Raw genomic sequence first — 22,761 nt, 5'->3', positions numbered from 1 at the left:
AACTAGGAGCAGGAGTAGACCATCCAGCCCCTCAAGCCCACTCCACCATTCCACAGACTCAGATCCACTTCCCTGCACTCTCACTGTAACCCTTAATTCCTCCATTGTTCAAAGATATATCAACCTTAGCTTTAAAAGCGTCTATTGAAGTTTCATCAACTACTTCACTGTGCAAATAATTCCAGAGATTAACATCCAAAGAACAAAGAAAATTTACAGCCCAGGACCAGGCCCTTCGGACCTCCAAGCCTGAGCCGATCCAAATCCACTGTCTAAACCTGTCGCCCAATTCCTAAGCATCTGTATCCCTCTGCTCCCCACCTACTCATGCATTTATCCAGACACATCTTAAATGAATCTACCGTGCCTGCCTCTACCACCTCTGCTGGCATCGCGTTCCAGACACCCACCCCCCTCTGTGTGAAGTACTTGCTGCGTGTATCCCCTTAAACTTTCCACCTCTCACCTTGAAAGCTTGACCTCTCGTTATTGAATCCTTCACCCTGGGAAAAAGCTTGTCTCTATCCACCCTGTCTATACCCTTCATGATTTTGTAGACCTCATTCAGGTCCTCCCTCAATCTCCTTTTGTCTAACCTACTCAAACTTTCTTCATAGCTAGCACCTTCCATCCCAGGCAACATCCTCCGGGATTCCCAGAATCCTGGTTCACTTGGCAATATATTAATGACTTATAATCTATAGAATGTTTGGGTGGAATTATGAAACAGCAAGGAGCATCAAACATTGATGGGAGTTCTTAACAGGCCTCGAAATGGTAATGGGGTGATGTGGGACATGTATAATTCAGGAAATTAGAAACGCCAGTAACAGGGCAATGTAGTAAACATGGATGATTTTAATTTACAAGGGTAGAACTTATACAATTAAAATTGGAGCATTGGGTAGTGTTGTAGAACACGAGGACCTCAGGGTTCAGGTAAATAATTCTTTGAAGTGCATCACAGGGGGGTTAAGAAAGTGTTGAGCACACTAGCCTTCATTGCTCAGTCCTTTGAATATCAGAGTAGTGACATAACATTGAAGTTGGTGAGGCCTCTTCAGGAGTGTTCTGTCTAGTTCTGGTCACCCTCTTATAGGAAGGATATTATTAAAACTATCCAAGGTTCAGAGATTTACCAGGATGTTGCTGGGAATGGAAGGTTTGAATGATAAGGAGAGGCTGGATAGGCTGGGACTTTGTTCACTGCAGAGCAGGAGGTTGAGGGGTGACCTTACAGAGGTTTATAAAATCATGAGGGGCATGGATATGGGGAATGGCTGATGCCTTTTCTCAAGGGTGGGTGAGTTTCAAATTAGGGGGACATACTTTTAAGCTCAGTGGAGAAAGCTATTACAAAGACATGAGGGACAACATTTTTCCACAGAGAGTGGTCTGTGTGTGGAATGACCTTGCAGAGGAAGTGGTGGATGCAGGTGCAGTTACAACATTTAAAAGACATTTAGATAGTTCATGAATAAGAAATGTTTGGAGGGATATTGTCCAGGAGCAGGCAGGTGGGACGGGTTAAGTTTGGGATAATGTTCGGCATGGACTGATTGGACCGAAGGGTGTGTTTCTAATCTGTAGGGCTCTCTGACTCTATGAGTCTATTTCTTGATGTGGATTATCGTAATGCAGCAGGAGTTCCTAGAATGTGATTGAAATGGTTCTCTGGACAGTACATTGAGGAACCAACTCAATAGTAGCAGTAGTGTGTACCATCTACAAGATGTACTGCAGAAATTCACCAAAGACCCTCAGACAGCACCTTTCAAACCCACAACCACTTCCATCTAGAAGGGCAAGAGCAGCAGATACATGGGAACACCAACCCTCTGCAAGTTCCCCTCCGAGCCCCTTACCATCCTGAAATATATCGCTTTCCGTTCACTGTCACTGGGTCAGAATCCTAGAATTGAAAATGTGTTGCTGGTTAAAGCACAGCAGGTTAGGCAGCATCCAAGGAATAGGAAATTCGACGTTTCGGGCATAAGCCCTTCATCAGGAATGAGGAGAGGGTGCCAGGTAGGCTAAGATAAAAGGTAGGGAGGAGGGACTTGGGGGAGGGGCGATGGAGATGTGATAGGCACAGTTGAAAATGTGTTGCTGGTTAAAGCACAGCAGGTTAGGCAGCATCCAAGGAATAGGAAATTTGACGTTTCGGGCATAAGCCAGAATCTACCAGAATCCTAGAATTCCCTCCTTAAGGGACATTGTGGGTCTACCTACAGCACACAGACTGCAGAGGTTCAAGAAGGCAGCTCGCCCCCCACCTTCTCAAGGGGCAACTAGGGACGGGTAATAAATGCTGGGCCCAGCCAACGATGCCCATGTCCCACAAGCAATTAAAAAAAAACAGGAAATCAGTTTTTGTAGAGCTATGCAATTTGTAAGGGCTGATTAATAATCCTGTTATCAAAGAACCTTTAGGGAAGAGTGATCATAATATATTAGAAAATGTATTAAGTTGGAAAAGGATGTAGTTGAACCTGAAACTCAAGTCATAAATCTAAACAAATTAAACCATAAAGGTAAAAGGAGCAAACTGACTGTTGTAGACTGGGAAACTACATTAAAAGATATGATGGTGTCCAGGCAATGGCTTCTTTTTAAAGAATTATATTTAAAGAGGATAACAAAGAGAGAAATAAGGAAGGAGAGGATCAAATATGAAGGTAGGCTAGCCAGTAATATTAGAAATGATATTAAAAGTTGCTTTCAATACATAAGAAACAAACGACAGGCAAAAGTAGACATTGGGCCACTTCAAACTGATGCTGGAAGCCTAGTGATGGGAGATAAGGAAATAGCAGGAGAACTTAACAAGTACTTTGCGTCAGTTTTCACAGTGGAAGACATGAGTAATATCCCAACAATTAAAGGGAGTCAGGGGGCTGAGTTGTGTATGGTTGCCATTACAAAAGAGATAGTGCTAGAAAAGCTAAAAGGTCTTAAAATTGATAAATCTCCTGGCCCCGATGGGCTACATCCTAGAGTTCTGAGAGAGGTGCTGAGGAAATAGCGGAGGCATTGGTTGAGATCTTTCAAAAGTCATTGGAGTCAGGGAAAGTCCCGGATGATTGGAAGATCGCTGTTGTAACCCCCTTATTCAAGAAAGGATCAAGACAAAAGATGGAAAATTATAGGCCAATTAGCTTAACCTCGGTTGTTGGTAAAATTCTAGAATCCATCATTAAGGATGAGGTTTCTAAATTCTTGGAAGAGCGGTCTCTGATTAGAACAAGTCAACATGGATTTAGTAAGGGGAGGTCGTGTCTGACAAACCTGTTGGAATTCTTTGAAGAGGTGACAAGTAGGTTAGACCAGGGAAACCCAGTGGATGTGGTTTATCTAGACTTCCAAAAGGCCTTTGATAAGGTGCCACATGGAAGGCTGCTGAGCAAGGTGAGGGCCCATGGTGTTCGAGGTGAGTTACTGGTATGGATTGAGAATTGGCTGACAGAAGGCAGAGAATTGGGATAAAAGGTTCTCTTTCAGAATGGCAGCCGGTGACAAGCAGTGTCCCACAGGGTTCAGTGTTGGGCCCGCAGCTGTTCACATTATATATTAATGATCTGGATGAAGGGACTGGGGGCATTCTAGCGAAGTTTGCCAATGATACGAAGTTAGGTGGACAGGCAGGTAGTACTGAGGAAGTGGGGAGGCTACAGAAGGATCTAGACAGTTTGGGAGAGTGGTCCAGGAAATGGCTGATGGAATTCAACGTGAGCAAATGCGAGGTCTTGCACTTTGGAAAAAAGAATAAAAGCGTAGACTACTTTCTAAATGGCGAGAAAATTCGTAAAGCCAAAGTACAAAGGGATCTGGGAGTGCTAGTCGAGAATTCTCTAAAGGTAAACATGCTGGCTGAGTCCGTGATTAAGAAAGCAAATGCAATGTTGTCATTTATCTCAAGAGGGTTGGAATATAAAAGCACTGTCATGCTACTGAGACTTTATAAAGCTCTGGTTAGACCCCATTTGGAGTACTGTGTCCAGTTTTGGTCCCCACACCTCAGGAAGGACATACTGGCACTGGAGCGTGTCCAGCGGAGATTCACACGGATAATCCCTGGAATGGTAGGCCTAACATACGAGGAACGGCTAAGGATCCTGGGATTGTACTCATTGGAGTTTAGAAGATTAAGGGGAGATTTAATAGAAACTTACAAGATAATACATGGCTTGGAAAGGGTGGGCGCTAGGAAATGTTTTCCGTTAGGCGGGGGGACTAGGACCTGTGGACACAGCCTTAGAATTAGAGGGGGTCAATTCAGAACAGAAATGCGGAGACATTTCTTCAGCCAGAGGGTGGTGGGCCTGTGGAATTCATTGCCGCAGAGTGCAGTGGAGGCCGGGACGCTAAATGTCTTCAAGGCAGAAATTGATAAATTCTTGATGTCACAAGGAATTAAGGGCTACGGGAAGAATGCGGGTAAGTGGAGTTGAAATCCCCATCAGCCATGATTGAATGGCGGAGTAGACTCGATGGGCCGAATGGCCTTACTTCCACTCCTATGTCTTATGGTCTTATGGTCTAATTAGTACATGGCTTACAAGAAACATCATGAATTTAAGTCACAAAATTCCCAACAGGAAAAAATGTGTCAACTGTCACTAACAAAGGAAGCTAAAGATTTATCTAGATCATAAAGAGAGGCTTTTAAAGTTGTCAAAAATAAAGTAATATGGTTGAGGATTGGGAGCTCAGCAAAAGATGAAGAAGTTGAGAAAGAAAGGGAGAATAGATAATTAATATAATTTAGCAAGAAACATAAAAACAGGCAGTAAAAGCCTCTGCATGTAAAAGTAAGTTTAAAAAGGTAAAACATCAAAAGACTAATGAAGATAAATATCAGTCCACTATAGGCAAAGACAGGAGAATTTATAATGCAAAACAGAAAAAATGCAGAGAAACCATATAATTATTTTGTGTCTGTCTTCACATAGGAACGTATCAGAAATCGCTTGGAAATGAAAGCGATCCAAGGGACTAGTGAGAGTGAGGAACTGACACAAATTAGTAAAAAGATATATTTCAGAAGTTAATGGGACTGAAGTTTAACTATCGAGACCCATCTTAGGGGGTTATTAAGAGGTGGGTACAGAGATGGTGGGTGTATTGGTGATAATTCTTCCAAATTCTAATCATTCCGAAAAAGTATCTGCAGCCTGAAAATTGCAAATGTCAGCCCACTGTTTGAGAAAAGAGAGAGATTAACTACTGAGCTGTTAGTCAAACATCAGAAATAAGGAACGTTCTAGAATCTATTCTAAAACACGCAATTATTGGACAATTAGTGATTTGACTGGGACTGAGTCAACATGGATTTGTGAAAGGGATACCGTAATTGGCAAACTTGTTCATGTTTCACTGAAATGCTACGAGATGAGGGAACCAGTGGATGTGGTGTATTTGGGTTTTCAGCAAATTTTCGATAAGGTCCCACTGGGGGAGGTTGGTGACCATAATTCCATCAGATGGGGTCACGGTAATGCACTGGTAAAAACGCAGAGAGTGGTTCCAATCTTTCATGTGCCGTTTGTGAGTGTGGGGAGAGGCAGGGGAGCAGCAAACATTTACTGGACCACGTGGAAAAGGTGGGGCAGGGGAGTGGCACTATTGAATAGCTCTTACAGAGACCAGCATGGAGTCAATAGGACGAATGGCTTTCTTATGCACTCTAACCATCCTATGATTCTGAAACATGAAGGTCCATATTTCCCTATCTTTAAGAGGAAGGTTTTGCATCCATTATGCAGACTCTGTTCCCCCACCCTGAGCAACTCACAGAGCACCGCAGCTCCCTGATCCACTGGACCCCATGAGGTGATTGGTTACCTATCTGGCAGCCTGCATTCCACATCTCCTGGGGACTGAAGTTTGAGGAATCTGTTCTGAATCCACTGGGGTACACACGGGTCATCTGCCAGGCATTGTGACGGACAAATTCATTCGCTGTGTGGAAAAAAACACAGCAGGCGGCACAGAGAATTATCACAGCAGAGAGATCACAGCAGAGAGTAATCACAGCAGAGAGTAATCACAGCAGAGAGAGATCACAGCAGAGAGAGATCACAGCAGAGAGTAATCACAGCAGAGAGATCACAGCAGAGAGTAATCACAGCAGAGAGAGATCACAGCAGAGAGTAATCACAGCAGAGAGATCACAGCAGAGAGCAATCACAGCAGAGAGCAATCACAGCAGAGAGTAATCACAGCAGAGAGTAATCACAGCAGAGAGATCACAGCAGAGAGATCACAGCAGAGAGTAATCATAGCAGAGAGATCACAGCAGAGTGATCACAGAGAGTAATCACAGCAGAGAGATCACAGCAGAGAGATCACAGCAGAGAGTAATCACAGCAGAGAGTAATCACAGCAGAGTAATCACAGCAGAGAGTAATCACAGCAGAGAGATCACAGCAGAGAGTAATCACAGCAGAGAGTAATCACAGCAGAGATCACAGCAGAGAGATCACAGCAGAGAGTAATCACAGCAGAGAGATCACAGCAGAGAGATCACAGCAGAGAGTAATCACAGCAGAGAGTAATCACAGCAGAGAGTAATCACAGCAGAGAGATCACAGAGAGTAATCACAGCAGAGAGATCACAGCAGAGAGTATTCACAGCAGAGAGTAATCACAGAAGAGAGATCACAGCAGAGAGTAATCACAGCAGAGAGTAATCACAGCAGAGAGATCACAGCAGAGAGATCACAGAGAGTAATCACAGCAGAGAGATCACAGAGAGTAATCACAGCAGAGAGATCACACCAGAGAGATCACAGCAGAGAGTAATCACAGCAGAGAGATCACAGCAGAGAGATCACAGCAGAGAGATCACAGCAGAGAATAATCATGCAGAGAGATCACAGCAGAGAGATCACAGCAGAGAGTAATCACAGCAGAGAGATCACAGCAGAGAGTAATCACAGCAGAGAGTAATCACAGCAGAGAGATCACAGCAGAGAGATCACAGCAGAGAGTAATCACAGCAGAGAGATCACAGAGAGTAATCACAGCAGAGAGATCACAGCAGAGAGATCACAGCAGAGAGATCACAGCAGAGAGTAATCACAGCAGAGAGTAATCACAGCAGAGAGATCACAGCAGAGAGTAATCACAGCAGAGAGTAATCACAGCAGAGTAATCACAGCAGAGAGTAATCACAGCAGAGAGATCACAGCAGAAACCGAACTGGTCAATGCCTTGCCCAGCAAAATGAAAGAAATCCAGTCATGAAACCAGACCATTTAACACATCAAAATAGTTTTATATCTAGATATCAGTAATGTAGAGTTCAGAGATCCATCGGTGAGATTGCTGTCTGCAACTCCCACCCGGGAATCAATTACACACCAAAAGAATTACTGATGTTGTAAATCAGAAACAGAAATTCCTGGAAAAGCTCAATAGATCCAGGTATCTGTTATTCTGTACATAAACCACACAAACCCCTCGATTAGATTCCAGTCTGTAACTCCCTCCCGGGGTATCTGTTATTCTGTACATAAACCACCCAAACCCCTCGATTAGATTCCAGTCTGTAACTCACTCCCGGTGTATCTGTTATTCTATATATAAACCACCCAAACCCCGCGATTAGATTCCAGTCTGTAACTCCATCCCGGGGTGTCTGTTATTCTGTATATAAACCACCCAAACCCCTCGATTAGATTCCAGTCTGTAACTCCCTCCCGGGGTATCTGTTATTCTGTACATAAACCACCCAAACCCCTCGATTAGATTCCAGTCTGTAACTCACTCCCGGTGTATCTGTTATTCTATATATAAACCACCCAAACCCCGCGATTAGATTCCTCTGTAACTCCATCCCGGGGTGTCTGTTATTCTGTATATAAACCACCCAAACCCCTCGACTAGATTCCAGTCTGTAACTCCCTCCCGGGGTATCTGTTATTCTGTATATAAACCGCCCAAACCCCTTGATTAGATTCCAGTCTGTAACTCCCTCCCGGGGTATCTGTTATTCTGTACATAAACCACCCAAACCCCTCGATTAGATTCCAGTCTGTAACTCCCTCCCGGAGTATCTGTTATTCTGTATATAAACCACCCAAACCCCTCGATTAGATTCCAATCTGTAACTCACTCCCAGGAATCTGTTATTCTGTATGCCCGAAATGTCGATTCTCCTGCTCCTTGAATGCTGCCTGACCTGCTGCGCTTTTCCAGCAACACATTTTCAGCTCTGATCTCCAGCATCTGCAGACCTCACTCTCTCCTAGTTGATTTTAACCTACTGCGAATCCTCCTGCAAGGATGCCTTCCTTGAAGAAGCTCTCCTCCTCCCTCTACAAGGATTTCAGCAAGTCTCTCTCTCACTGCACCCCCCAGGTCATCTCCTCTGCACAGAAGCTCTTCAGCCACGTTCTCAAACAGACTCACTACCACAACCATATCTCCTTCCTCAGCACCAGCTACAGAATCGACTGATCCCGCACGGACTCTGGACTACGTTCCGACCAACAAAATTTGGACCCAACCAGGACAACCTGTACCTACACAAATCCGAAGCCTCCAGCATCAGACCTCCCTCCGGATCCTCCGCTCCACCCTTGCAGCCATGCCTCGCTACCTACATTCCCTGCAATCAGCCCTACCCCAGCTCAGGACAACACTCTCACAGACCTGCACAGGACCTCTACTGTTCTTCATCTACAGAAGAATCCACACACTAAACAAACAGCTCTTCCTAGCCATATTGGAAATTAAAGACAGTAAGTACCACATGCACTTCTTACCCCCACACTACGGATTCCTCAACTGTTCCAGAATCTTCCATTGGCCTCTGGAAGCACTTGGGCACCATTAACCACGTGGCTGCTGCAGCAACCGCCATCACGAACCATGGCGTCACTTCCGCCCCCACTGACCATGCAGCCTCCACCATCACCGCCCAGACAACCGCCTCCACCATCACCAGGAAGACCATCGCCGACAGATTCGCGGTCTCCGCGGGGTCCACAGCCACCGGGAACAACACCGTTTCTGCATTCGCCACAGCCACTTCCGCCCCCCAGTGGCATCACCCGCCTGCACAATGACCATGCTGCATGCGTCTCCGCCCCTACGCCAATCCCCGCCCTCACACCGATCTCCGCCCCCACGCCTAACCCCGCCCCCACACCGATCTCCACCCCCACACCGATCTCCGCCCCCACGCCTAACCCCGCCCCCACACCGATCTCCGCTCCCACACCGATCTCCGCCCCCACGCCTAACCCCGCCCCCACGCCGATCTCCGCCCCCACGCCGATGTCCGCCCCCACGCCTAACCCCGCCCCCACGCCTAACCCCGCCCCCACACTGATCTCCGCCCCCACGCCAATCTCCGCCCCATGCCTAACCCCGCCCCCACACCGATCTCCGCCCTGACGCCTAACCCTGACCCCACTCCTAACCCCTCGCCCACGCCGATCTCCGCCCCCATGCCTAACCCCGCCCCCATACCGATCTCTGCCCCCACGCCTAACCCCACCCCCACACCGATCTCCGCCCCCACGCCTAACCCTGACCCCACTCCTAACCCTTCCCCAACGCCGATCTCTGCCCCCATGCCTAACCCCGCCCCCATACCGATCTCTGCCCCCACGCCTAACCCCGCCCCCACACCAATCTCCGCCCCCACGCCTAACCCCGCCCCCATGCCTAACCCCGTCCCCACTCCCAGCTCAAACCCCACACCAGGTCCTAGCTCCCAGCCCTGCCGTGGTTTCACCATCTCTCCAGACCTCCCCCTCTCTGAGGATGAAAGATCAGTCCTCAGCAGGGCCTCATCCTCATTCCACTACACTCCCGGATTAATGAGTTCAACACGCGGTGAAACATCGAACAATTCTTCCGCCATCTTCGCCTCCACTCCTATTTCTTCAACCAGGATTCTCGCCCACCCTCTGACGACCCCTTCTCCCGCCTCCAACACACCCCATCCACCTGGACACCCCGTGCTGGCGTCTTACCCGCCCTCGATCTCTTCATAGCCAACTGCCGCCATGACATTAACCATGCAACTGCAGGAAATGCTAAACTTGCGCCCTCACCTCCTCCCTTACTTCTCTCCAAGGCCCCAAGGGATCCTTCCATATCCACCACAAGTTCACCTGTACCTCCACACACATCATTTACTGCATCCGCTGCACCCGATGTGGCCTCCTCTATATTGGGGAGACAGGCCGCCTACTTGTGGAACGCTTCAGAGAACACCTCCGGGCCGCCCGAACCAACCAACCCAACCACCCCGTGGCTCAACACTTTAACTCTCCCTCCCACTCCACCAAGGACATGCAGGTCCTTGGACTCCTCCATCGCCAGAACATAACAACACGACGGCTGGAGGAAGAGCGCCTCATCTTCCTCCTCGGAACCCTCCAACCACAAGGAATGAACTCAGATTTCTCCAGCTTCTTCATTTCCCCTCCCCCACCTTGTCTCAGTCCCAACCCTTGAACTCAGCACCGCCTTCCTAACTTGCAATCTTCTTCCTGACCTCTCCGCCCCCAACCCCTCTCCGGCCTATCACCCTCACCTTAACCTCCTGCCACCTATCGTCTTCCCAATGCCCCTCCCCCAAGTCCCTCCTCCCTACCTTTTATCTTAGCCTGCTTGGCACACCCTCCTCATTCCTGAAAAGGGCTTATGCCCGAAACATCGATTCTCCTGCTCCTTGGATGCTGCCTGACCTGCTGCGCTTTTCCAGTAACACATTTTTAAACACCCAAACCTCTCGACTAGATCCCAGTCTGTAACTCCTTCCCGGGGTATCTGTTATTCTATTATTAACCACCCAAACCCCTCGATTAGATTTCAGTCTGTAACTCCTTCCCGGGGTATCTGTTATTCCATTTTTAAACCATCCTGACCCTCTCCATTAGATTCCAGTCTTAATGATCTCATTCTCACTTACCAGACTCTTTGATCTGTTTTCTGGCCTTGGATTCAGTGAAGGAGGAGATCTCGTAGAATCGGTAATGTGTTCGGGAATGTTTGAAGTTATGGAAATGGACACTCTTACAGTAGATCACACAATCCGACAATTCCTTGGCCAACCTCTGCTTAGACTCCTGACAATCAGAGACAGAACGGAATTTACAAATAACCAGAGGAGGGGTTGCAGCTGCACTGGGGCAGGGGGCGATCCTGCTGCAACGCTGGGTACAGAGAGACACAGGAGCTGCACTGGGGCAGGGAGTGATCCTGTTGCAACACTGGGTACAGAGAGAGACAGGAGCTGCACTGGGGCAGGGAGTGATCCTGCTGCAACGCTGGGTACAGAGAGACACAGGAGCTGCACTGGGGCAGGGGGCGATCCTGCTGCAACGCTGCGTACAGAGAGACATAGGAGCTGCACTGGGGCAGGGTGTGATCCTGCTGCAACACTGGGTACAGAGAGACACAGGAGCTGCATTGGGGCATGGGGCGACATGGATAGCAAGGTGGGGGTGAGCTGCCTTGTTGAACTGCTGCAGTCCATGTGCTGTAGGTTAACCCACAATGTCCCTTAGGGAGGGAATTCCAGGATTCTGACCCAGCGACACTGAAGGAACGGTGATATATTTCCAAGTCAGGATGGTGAGTGGCTTGGAGGGGAACTTGCAGGGGGTGGTGTTCCCATGGATCTGCTGCCCTTATCCTTCTAGATGGAAGTGGGTGTGGGTTTGGAAGGTTTTGCCTGAGGAACTTTGGTGAATTTCTGCAGTGCATCTTGTAGATGGTACACACTGCTGCTACTGAGTGTGGGTGGGGGAGGGAGTGGATGTTTGTGGATGTGGTGCCAATCCAGCGGCTGCTTTGTCCTGGATGGTGTTGAGTTTCTTGAGTGTTGTTGGAGCTGCACTCATCCAGGGCAAGTGGGGAGTATTCCATCACACTCCGGACTTGTGCCTTGTTGATGGTGGACAGACTCCTGGGAGTCAGGAGGGGAGTTACTTGCTGCAGGATTCCCAGCCTCTGACCTGCTCTTGTAGCCGCTGTGTTTCTGTGGCAAGTTGAGTTTCAGGTCAGTGGTAACCCCTGGGATGTTCAAAGTGGGATTCACTGATGGTGACACTATTGAACAACGGGTGGATGGAGAGAGTCATTGCCTGACCCTTATGCAGTGGATAACACTCACTCCCCAAGCCCATGGTCTGATTTAGGTAAAACAGATATTCAGAGCAAAACATAAGCCAAAGCTTTGGTTTAGAGTCTTTAAGATCTTTATTGTAGGTTTGGAAAGTCTTTAAACAAGTGGATGTGAAGGTGATATTTGTCCCTAATTGTCCTCGAGAAGGTGAGACCGAGCCCCTGGGGTCTCAGCATGGCAGTGCCTGGGGTCAGGGTGGGCAGCTGATTTGGACAGTCAGCACATTGACCAGCTCGAGTCTTCACATCTCCACCAGGGTCCTCCCTGACCCTGCAGCGGAAGATTTCTCCACCCACCGTCCCCCACAGACCACTGCCATCCCACCCACAGACCACTGCCACCCCACCCCCCTAGAGCACTGCCACCCCACCCCCCCAGAGCACTGCCTCCCCACCCCCCAGACCACTGCCACCCCACCCCTCAGACCACTGCCACCCCACCCCCCTAGAGCACTGCCACCCCAACCCTCAGACCACTGCCATCCCAACCCTCAGACCACTGCCATCCCACCCCCCGACCACTGCCACCCCACCCCATAGACCACTGCCATCCCACCCCCCAGACCACTGCCACCCCACCCTGCAGACCACTGCCATCCCACCCCATAGACCACTGCCACCCCACCCCCAAACCACTGCCATCCCACCCCCCAGACCACTGCCATCCCACCCCATAGACCACTGCCACCCCACCCCCAAACCACTGCCATCCCACCCCCCAGACCACTGCCTCCCCACCCCGCAGACCACTGCCATCCCACACCCCAGACCACTGCCACCCCACCCCCAAACCACTGCCAGCCCACCCCCCAGACCACTGCCACCCCACCATTCCAGGGTAAAGAGGAGGGCCGGGCCTTCACGTCAACAGGGCTAGAGTTGACCCAAGTCCAATGCAACCTTTACCTTCCCTTTCCTCTTCACTTCATTCTTGATGTTCTCATCGTCGACTTCAGCAGCTTCATCCTCGTCAGTGACCTCGCCAGTGACCTCGCCAGTATCGTGATCCTCTCCCTGCCCATCCAGGCAATCCTCCAACTGGCCAATCCTCTTTCCCTTCACCAGGACTTTCCATCTCAGCGCCTGTCAAGACAAGTATTTCAGAAAACTTTCCCAATGTCAGCCCGATGGTTATGAGCTGCCTGGTGTAGTACAGGGGCTGGGGAGCAAGAGACATCGTTGGCTCCTGGTCTGGACCCACCTCAGCTGGGAGTTACTCATTCTTTGAAACATGTGTCACAGCCTCACCCCTCCCCATCGCCAGGATCTCCTCGAGACCCAGACCCTCCGTGTCTTCCCCACTGTAACCTCATCACCAGGCCCTGAGCCTGGAAATCCCTCCAACAAAATCTTTTGGCTGTGCTCAATACTCCATGGGTTAGCACTGCACCCTCCCAGCACTTGGGTTCGATTCCCACCTCAGGGGATTGTCTGTGTGGAGTTTGCACATTCTCCCCGGGTCTGCGTGGGTTTCCTCCCACACTCCAAAGGTGTGCTGGTCAGGGTGGATTGGCTGTGGGAAATGCAGGGTTACAGTGATCCTGCTGCAACACTGGGTACAGAGGAGACACAGGAGCTGCACTGGGGCAGGGACTGATCCTGCTGCAATGCTGGGTACAGAGGAGTCACAGGAGCTGCACTGGGGCAGGGACTGATCCTGCTGCAACACTGGGTACAGAGGAGACACAGGAGCTGCACTGGGGCAGGGAGTGATCCTGCTGCAACACTGGGTACAGAGGAATCACAGGAGCTGCACTGGGGCAGGGAGTGATCCTGCTGCAACACTGGGTACAGAGGAGACACAGGAGCTGCACTGGGGCAGGGAGTGATCCTGCTGCAACGCTGGGTACAGAGGAGACACAGGAGCTGCACTGGGGCAGGGAGTGATCCTGCTGCAACACTGGGTACAGAGGAGACACATGAGCTGCACTGGGGCAGGGACTGATCCTGCTGCAACACTGGGTACAGAGAGAGACACAGGAGCTGCACTGGGGCAGGGAGTGATCCTGCTGCAACACTGGGTACAGAGAGACACAGGAGCTGCACTGGGGCAGGGGGCGACATGGATAGCAAGGGGGTGAGCTGCCTTGTTGAACTGCTGCAGTCCGTGTGCTGTGGGTTAACCCACAATGTCCTTAGGGAGGGAATTCCAGGATTCTGACCCAGTGACAGTGAAGGAACGGTGATATATTTCCAAGTTGGGATGGTGAGGGGCTCGGAGGGGAACTTGCAGGGGGTGGTGTTCCCATGGATCTGCTGCCCTTATCCTTCTAGATGGAAGTGGGTGTGGGTTTGGAAGGTTTTGCCTGAGGAACTTTGGTGAATTTCTGCAGTGCATCTTGTAGATGGTACACACTGCTGCTACTGAGTGTGGGTGGGGGAGGGAGTGGGTGTTTGTGGATGTGGTGCCAATCCAGCGGCTGCTTTGTCCTGGATGGTGTTGAGTTTCTTGAGTGTTGTGAAGGGTGGTCTGGGTGAAGGGCTGCTGCGGACTTGATGGGCCAAATGGCCTGCTTCCACTCTGTCGGGATTCTATGATTTTACTGCCCATTTCCAATTGCCCCTTGAACCTGATTAGTTCCAGAGGTGAGGGGTGTGTCTTATGAAGAGAGATTGAGCAGTTTTGGCCAATCCTGTCTGGTGTTTACAAGAATGAGGGAAGGTTCTAATTGACTATAAAACCATAAGATTTGGGTGCAGAATGAGGCCATTCAGCCCATCAGCTCTGCTCCATCATTCGATCATGGCTGACATGTTTCTCAGCCTTGTTTTCCTGCCTTCTCTCTGTAACCTTACTAATTGAGAATCTATCTCTGTCTCAAACACACTCAGTGAGTCGGCCTCCACAGCTCTCTGCAGCAAGGAGCCCCACAGATTCCCCACCCTCTGGCTGGAGAATAGGTTTACTAACCTCTCCGCCCCCACCCCACTCCGGCCTATCACCCTCACCTTGACCTCCTTCCACCTATCCCACCTCCATCGCCCCTCCCCCTAGTCCCTCCTCCCTACCTTTTATCTCAGCCGGCTTGGCTCTCTCTCTCTTATTCCTGATGAAGGGCTTATGCTCGAAACGTCGAATTCTCTATTCCTGAGATGCTGCCTAACCTGCTGTGCTTTGACCAGCAACACATTTGCAGCTGTGATCTCCAGCATCTGCAGACCTCATTTTTTACTTACAAGGATGTTGCCAGGGTTGGAGGATCTGAGCTACAGGGAGAGGCTGAACAGGCTGGGGCTGTTTTTCCTGGAGTGTCAGAGGCTGAGGGGTGACCTTATAGAGGTTTACAAAATCATGAGGGGCATGGATAGGGTAAATAGACAAAATCTTTTCCCTGGGGTGGGGGAGTCCAGAACTAGAGGGCATAGGTTTAGGGTGGGAGGGGAAAGATATAAAAGAGACTTAAGGGGCAACGTTTTCACACAGAGGGTGGTACGTGTATGGAATGAGCTGCCAGAGGAAGTGGTGGAGGCTGGTACAATTGCAGCATTTAAGAGGCATTTGGATGGGTATATGAATAGGAAGGGTTTGGAGGGATATGGGCCGGGTGCTGGCAGGTGGGACCAGATTGGGTTGGGATATCTGGTCAGCATGGACGGGTTGGACCGAAGGCTCTGTTTCCGTGCTGTACATCTCTGTGACTCTATCTCAGTTCTAAAGGGGGGGGGGTCGATCACCCTGGGGGTGTGCCCTTGGGTCCCAGTCGCTCTCTATGTCCACTCTATCCAGGCCTCTCAGTATTCTGTAAGTTTCAATCAGACCTCCCTCATCCTATTAAACTCCATCGAGTACAGACCCAGCATCCTCAACCACTCCTCATACAACAAGCCCTATGTCCCTGGGGTCATTCTTGTAAACCTCCTCTGGATTCCCCTCCAAGGCCAGCACAGTCTTCCTTAGATACAGGGAACAAAACCGAGGGATATGAGATTGGAGAGGGGTGCTCCTCATGTGGGGTAATGTAAAACACAAGGGATCAGGGGCGTCTGATCTCAACAGAGATGAGGAGGAATTGTCTATCTGAGAGGGGAATGTGCCTGTGGGAGGGACTCCCCCAGAGGGTGGTGCAGGCTGGGACGCTGAGGGAATGGAAGGAGGAGAGGGACAGGTTATTATTCAGCAACAGGCAGCGGGGGGCAAGAGGGGAGGGTGAGGGCAACATCAGACCAGCCACGAGCTTACAGAATGGGAAAGCAAATCCAACTCACCCTCTCACCCTCACACCCACACACCCACACACCCACACACCCACACACTCACACACTCACACAGTCACACACTCACTCACACCCCCACCCCCACCCCCACCCCCACCCACACTCCCACCCACACTCACACCCACACCCACACCCACACTCACACCCACACTCACACCCACACTCACACCCACACCCACACCCACACTCACACCCACACCCACACCCACACCCACACTCACACCCACACTCACCCACACACTCATCCTCACCCACACCCACACTCACACCCTCACCCTCACCCACACACACTCACCCACACACTCACCCACACACTCACCCTCACCCACACCCTCACCCACACCTACACCCTCACCCTCACCCACACACTCACCCACACCATACCCTCACCCACACACTCACCCACACACTCACCCACACACTCACACTCACCCACACCCTCACCCACACCCTCACCCTCACCCACACCCTCACCCACACCCTCACCCACACCCTCACACACACCCTCACACACACCCACACCCACACCCTCACCCACACCCACACCCACACCCTCACTCACACCCACGACCTTACCCATACCCTTACCCTCATCCACACCCTCACCCTCACTCTCACTCACACCCTCACCCTCACCCACACTTATACCCTCACCCACACCCTCACCCACACCCACACCCACACCCAACCCTCACCCACACCCTCACCCACACCCACACCCACACCCTCACTCACACCCACGACCTTACCCATACCCTTACCCTCATCCTCACCCTCACCCTCACTCTCACTCACACCCTTACCCTCACCCACACTTATACCCTCACCCACACCCTCATCCACCCCATCACCCACAGCCACACCCTCACCCACACCCTCACCCACACCCTCACCCACACCCTCACCCACACCCTCACTATCCTCACCATCACCCACACCTACATCCTCATCCTCACCCACACCCACATCCTCACCCACACCCTCACCCACACCTACATTCTCATCCTCACCCTCACCCACACCCTATCCCTAGTCCTGACCTTGATCTTATATCTGTGTTGAGTGGCTGGCTCAGCCAGCCCAGAGGGTGGTTAAGAGTCGACCCCATCGCTGTGGGACTGGAGTTACGTGTAGGCCAGACCAGGTAAGGATAGCAGGTTCCTTCCCTGATGGACATTAGTGACCCAGATGGGTTTTTTCGACACTGTCACGCTCGCCATCACTGTGACTCGCTTTCAGTTTCTGCATTTAAATCCCACCAACTGTCTGGCCCCTACGGTTCAGCCTGACCTCTGGATTACACATCTCACTGCACCACTGTCTCCCCTCAGTTATGTCCCTTTGGTGTCACACCTTGTTTGGTTATTGCACCTGTGAAACACCTTGAGCTGAAGGCTCTATCTGAATGCAGGTTGTTGTGGGTCCCAGAATCTAATGTGGGTCTGCACTGAGCGATAGGGTTAGGAGAGGGGCTGCACTCGACACAAACACATTCCTCCTGGGTACTCACACTCATTGGACACATTTAATATCAGAACATATTCCGAGGTAACTCCTGGACAAAGCCCTGGGGGTGGGGGTCAGTCCCCTCACAATTACTCAACAAATCACATTGCTGTCTGTCGGGCCTTGCTGCCTGCAGATTAACTGCCAGATTTCCCATGTTTACAATGGAATTGGATGACCATAAGACCATAAGACATAGGAGTGGAAGTAAGGCCATTCGGCCCATCAAGTCCACTCCGCCATTCAATCATGGCTGATGGGCATTTCAACTCCACTTACCAGCGTTCTCCCCGTAGCCCTTAATTCCTCGAGACAACAAGAATCTATCAATCGCTGCCTTGAAGACATTTAGCGTCCCGGCCTCCACTGTGCTCTGTGGCAATGAATTCCACACGCCCACCACCCTCTGGCTGAAGAAATGTCTCCGCATTTCTGTTTTGAATTGACCCCCTCTAATTCTAAGGCTGTGTCCATGGGTCCTAGTCTCCTCGCCTAACGGAAACAATTTCCTAGCGTCCACCCTTTTCAAGCCATGTATTATCTTGTAAGTTTCTATTAAGTCTCCCCTTAATCTTCTAAACTCCAATGAATACAATCCCAGGATCCTCAGCCGTTCCTCATATGTTAGACCAACCATTCCAGGGAACATCCGTGTGAATCTCCGCTGGACACGTTCCAGTGCCAGTATGTCCTTCCTGAGGTGTGGGGACCAAAACTGGACACAGTACTCCAAATGGGGCCTAACCAGAGCTTTATAAAGTCTCAGTAGCACATCTCTGCTTTTATATTCCAACCCTCTTGAGGTAAGTGACAACATTGCATTCGCTTTCTTAATCACAGACTCAACCTGAAATATTCTCTGGGTTGTGGAAGGTGCTATAGAAATGCAAGTTCTTTCTTCCTCTCTCGCCGTCCGTCTATCTCTCCACATCCCCCTCTTCCATCTTCCTCCACCCACCATCCCTTCCCAAAGCTAGCCACTCTCCCCCCACCGCCCGGCTGTGTTTCTGTAAATCTGAAACATCTTTGACCATTGCCCTATGACTCTGTGTGACCATCACACTAGGCCATTCAGCCCCTTGACCGTGCTCCATCAGTTTACAGGATCATGGCTGATCCAACATTTCTCACGTCAGCTTCCCACCCTTTCCCTGTAACCCCTGATTCACAGAGTCATGCAGCACAGAAACAGGCAGGATTAGATTAGATTCCTTACAGTGTGGAAACAGGCCACACTGACTCTCCGAAGAGTAACCCACCCAGGCCCATTTCCCTCTGAAAAATGCACCTAACACTATGGGCAATTTAGCCTGACCTGCACATCTTTGTGACTGTGGGAGGAAACCAGAGCACCCGGAGGAAACCCACTCAGACACGGGGAGAATGTGTAAACTCCACACAGACTGGAATTGACCCAGGGACCCTGGTGCTGTGAGGCAGCAGTGCTAACCACTGGGCCATCATGCCGCCCTTCGGTCCAACTCGTCCATGCTGACCAGATATCCCAATCTGACCCAGTCTCACCTGCCAGCACCCAGCCCATATCCCTCCATCTAAACCCTTCCTATTCATATACCCATCCAAATACCTTTTAAATGTTGCAATTGTACCAGCCTCCACCACTTCCTCTGGCAGCTCATTCCATACACGTACCACCCTCTGTGTGAAAAAGTTGCCCTTTAGGTCTCTTTTATATCATTCCCCTCTCACCCTAAACCTATGCCCCTCTAGTTCTGGACTCCCCGACCCCAGGGAAAAGACCTTGATTTTTGACTGATCTAGAATCTATCCATCTCAGCCTTAAATATAAACAAGGGCTCTGTAGGGATTGGAACAAGGTCAGTCAGCTGCATCTCACAGATGATGAGTTCCCTGATTTGGGGCTGTTAGTCTGGTCCAATCAGGGAGCCCTGGCTGACAGATTAAAAACACCAAGTGAGTTGTTCAGGGAGAGGTGGGCGCTGCAGGGAGTGGAGTGCATCATTTCCCCCTCCAACTCTATTTTGATTTAGTCCCTGCCCTCCCCTTCACTGTTTGTTCACACAGCATTGCCCTTCGATGTGAAGGGCACTGCTTGTCACAGGCCACTCGGGTGTTTTCCTACTTTTCCTGGTGGTGGAAGTTGAATAAAGATTTGTACACCTTGTCTCTCACTGTGTCTCACACCTGCACACACACACCATGGGTGCTGGGGATAAAAACAATAAGCACTACCGCAGTTAGGCGGTAGTGTGGGGGTAAATAAAAAAAAATAAAAACACCAAGTGAGTTGTTCAGGGAGAGGTGGGCGCCACAGGGAGTGGAGTGCATCATTTCCCCCTCCAACTCTATTTTGATTTAGTCCCTGCCCTCCCCTTCACTGTTTGTTCACACAGCATTGCCCTTTGATGTGAAGGGCACTGCTTGTCACAGGCCACTCAGGTGTTTTCTTATTTTTCCTGGTGGTGGAAATTAAATAAAGATTTGTGCACTTTGTGCCTCTCACTGTGTCTCACACCTGCACACACACACTATGGGCTGGGGAAAAAAATAATAAGCACTACCGCAGTTAGGCGGTAGTGTGGGGGAAATTTTTAAAAAATATAAACAGAAAAAAAAATTTAACCAGGAAAAAAAAGAAGAAAAAAAACAGTAAAAAAAACCCAGGAGTTGTAAGGCCACTGCTTGTCACTGGACCACTCAAGTGTTTTCCCTTGACTTGAGTACTGGATCAGTGAGAGTGTGTGCACCTGTGCAAGGACTCTCCTGCTCAAAGGTGCCAGAGGGGAAGGGGACTATCCCTGGACTGGCTGCCCCACATTTCAAGAGAAAAAAAGAAAAAGAAAAAAAAATTAAACAGGATTGTGGCCACTCGGGTGTTTTCTTTCTTCCTGGTGGTGGAAATTGAATAAAGATTTGTACACTTTGTGTCTCTCACTGTGTCTCACAACTGCACACAAAAAAAAATAAAAACACCAAGTGAGTTGTTCAGGGAGAGGTGGGCGCTGCAGGGAGTGGAGTGCATCATTTCCCCCTCCAACTCTATTTTGATTTAGTCCCTGCCCTCCCCTTCACTGTTTGTTCACACAGCATTGCCCTTCGATGTGAAGGGCACTGCTTGTCACAGGCCACTCAGGTGTTTTCCTATTTTTCCTGGTGGTGGAAATTAAATAAAGATTTGTGCACTTTGTGTCTCTCACTGTGTCTCACACACAAAAAAAGAAAAAAAAGAAGAAAAAAAAGAAAAAATAAATAAAAACACCAAATGTCAGAGATTCTGTCTGTTCTGGTACCTGAGCCTGAATGGGGCAGTAATAAAGTTAATTACTCTCCACGTCTCAAGAAAGGGTGTCTGGGCGATGGGATATCAGCCTCTGTGGAGTTATTTCAGTCTGTGCCCCCTTGGCTCTCTGTGACAATGAACTACAGACTCTCAACCCCCTGAGAGAATTTCCTCCTTGTCCCTGTTTTAAATTGGCACCTTTTTATCCTGAGACTGTGCTGTCTGCTCCTGCCCTGGGTGTCTGCCCCCGCTCTCTGCAATGCTGTCTCCACTGACTGTGCTAGTGCTGAAACTGTTATCCATCACGTTGTTCACTTATTGCTTATTATTAATTCATGTTATTCTCCTCCAGCTCTCTCTCACCCTCTCCTGATGACACAAGTCAGAGGTTAATATGCTTTACTTGTTGAACAAATGCTAAACATTTACAAAGTGGTTGGAAAGCAGCACATTTGGACCAGCTCGGATAACAGGAAAGTAATTGGTTGTGATTTTTATCTTTTTAAGACCTCAATGGGACTTGATGAAAGGATCCTTCCCCTTCTGGGAGAGACTAGCCAGACTCAAAACATTATCTCTGTTTCTCTCTCTCTCTCTTTCTGTGTCTCTCTCTCACTGTCTTTCCCCCCACAGGTATTGCCAGACTCGCTGAGTTTCTCCAACACTCTCTCTGCCAATGGATTGATGAACAAGGGGATCAACAAGTGTGGTGCTGGAAAAGCACAGCCGGTCAGGCAGCATCCGAGGAGCAGGAGCATCAACGTTTCGGGTATAAGCCCTTCATCAGGAATGTGATGATGATGGCTGAGGACATTATTCCTGATGAAGGGCTTATACCCGAATCGTTGATGCTCCGGTTCCTCGGATGCTGCCTGGTCGGCTGTGCTTTTCCAGCACCACTCTAATCCACACTCTCACTCATACTAACCCACACTCGCACACATTCACAAACACTCCCTCACTCACACACGCTCACGTTCACACAAACACACTCATATACTCTCTCACACACACTTACACACACTCACATTCACACTCACACAAGCACTCTCTTATTCTCATTTCCACTCACTCTCACCCACATTCACAATTACGTTTACTCACACTCACTCTCACTCTCACACACATTCACAATCATGTTTACTCACACTCACTCTCACACTCGCTCTCACACACATTCACAAACACATTTACTCACACTCACTCTCACACTCGCTCTCACACACATTCACAATCACATTTACTCAAACCCGCTCTCACACACATTCACAATCACGTTTACTCACACTCACTCTCATACTCTCTCACACACATATTCACAATCACGCTTACTCACACTCACTCTCACACACATTCACAATCACATTTGCCCACACTCACTCTCACACTCACTCTCACACACATTCACAATCACGTTTACTCACACTCACTCTCACACTCGCTCTCACACACATTCACAATCACATTTACTCACACCCACTCTCACACACATTAACAATCACGTTTACTCACACTCACTCTCATACTCTCTCACACACATTCCCAATCACTTTTACTCACACCCACTCTCACATCCACTCTCACACACATTCACAATCACTTTTACTCACACCCACTCTCACACTCAC

General features: G+C 49.6%; 1 protein-coding gene across 2 annotated transcripts in view; it reads right to left on the bottom strand.

Moving 5' to 3' along the window:
* LOC132817373 (1-phosphatidylinositol 4,5-bisphosphate phosphodiesterase delta-4-like) overlaps positions 1–22,761 on the bottom strand; it is a 101,699-nt gene that overhangs the window by 15,475 nt on the left and 63,463 nt on the right. For both annotated transcript variants that reach the window (XM_060827788.1, XM_060827787.1), the window contains exons 10-12: positions 13,057–13,233; positions 10,934–11,090; positions 5,845–5,961 (exon numbers count right to left, since the gene is read on the bottom strand). In XM_060827788.1, the coding sequence (XP_060683771.1) occupies positions 5,845–5,961; positions 10,934–11,090; positions 13,057–13,233 (451 nt within the window). The remainder of the gene's footprint in view (positions 1–5,844; positions 5,962–10,933; positions 11,091–13,056; positions 13,234–22,761) is intronic.

Source organism: Hemiscyllium ocellatum, chromosome 7, assembly GCF_020745735.1.
Source record: "Hemiscyllium ocellatum isolate sHemOce1 chromosome 7, sHemOce1.pat.X.cur, whole genome shotgun sequence".
Classification (NCBI taxonomy): domain Eukaryota; kingdom Metazoa; phylum Chordata; class Chondrichthyes; order Orectolobiformes; family Hemiscylliidae; genus Hemiscyllium; species Hemiscyllium ocellatum.
This window is presented reverse-complemented; position numbering and strand designations above follow the sequence as displayed.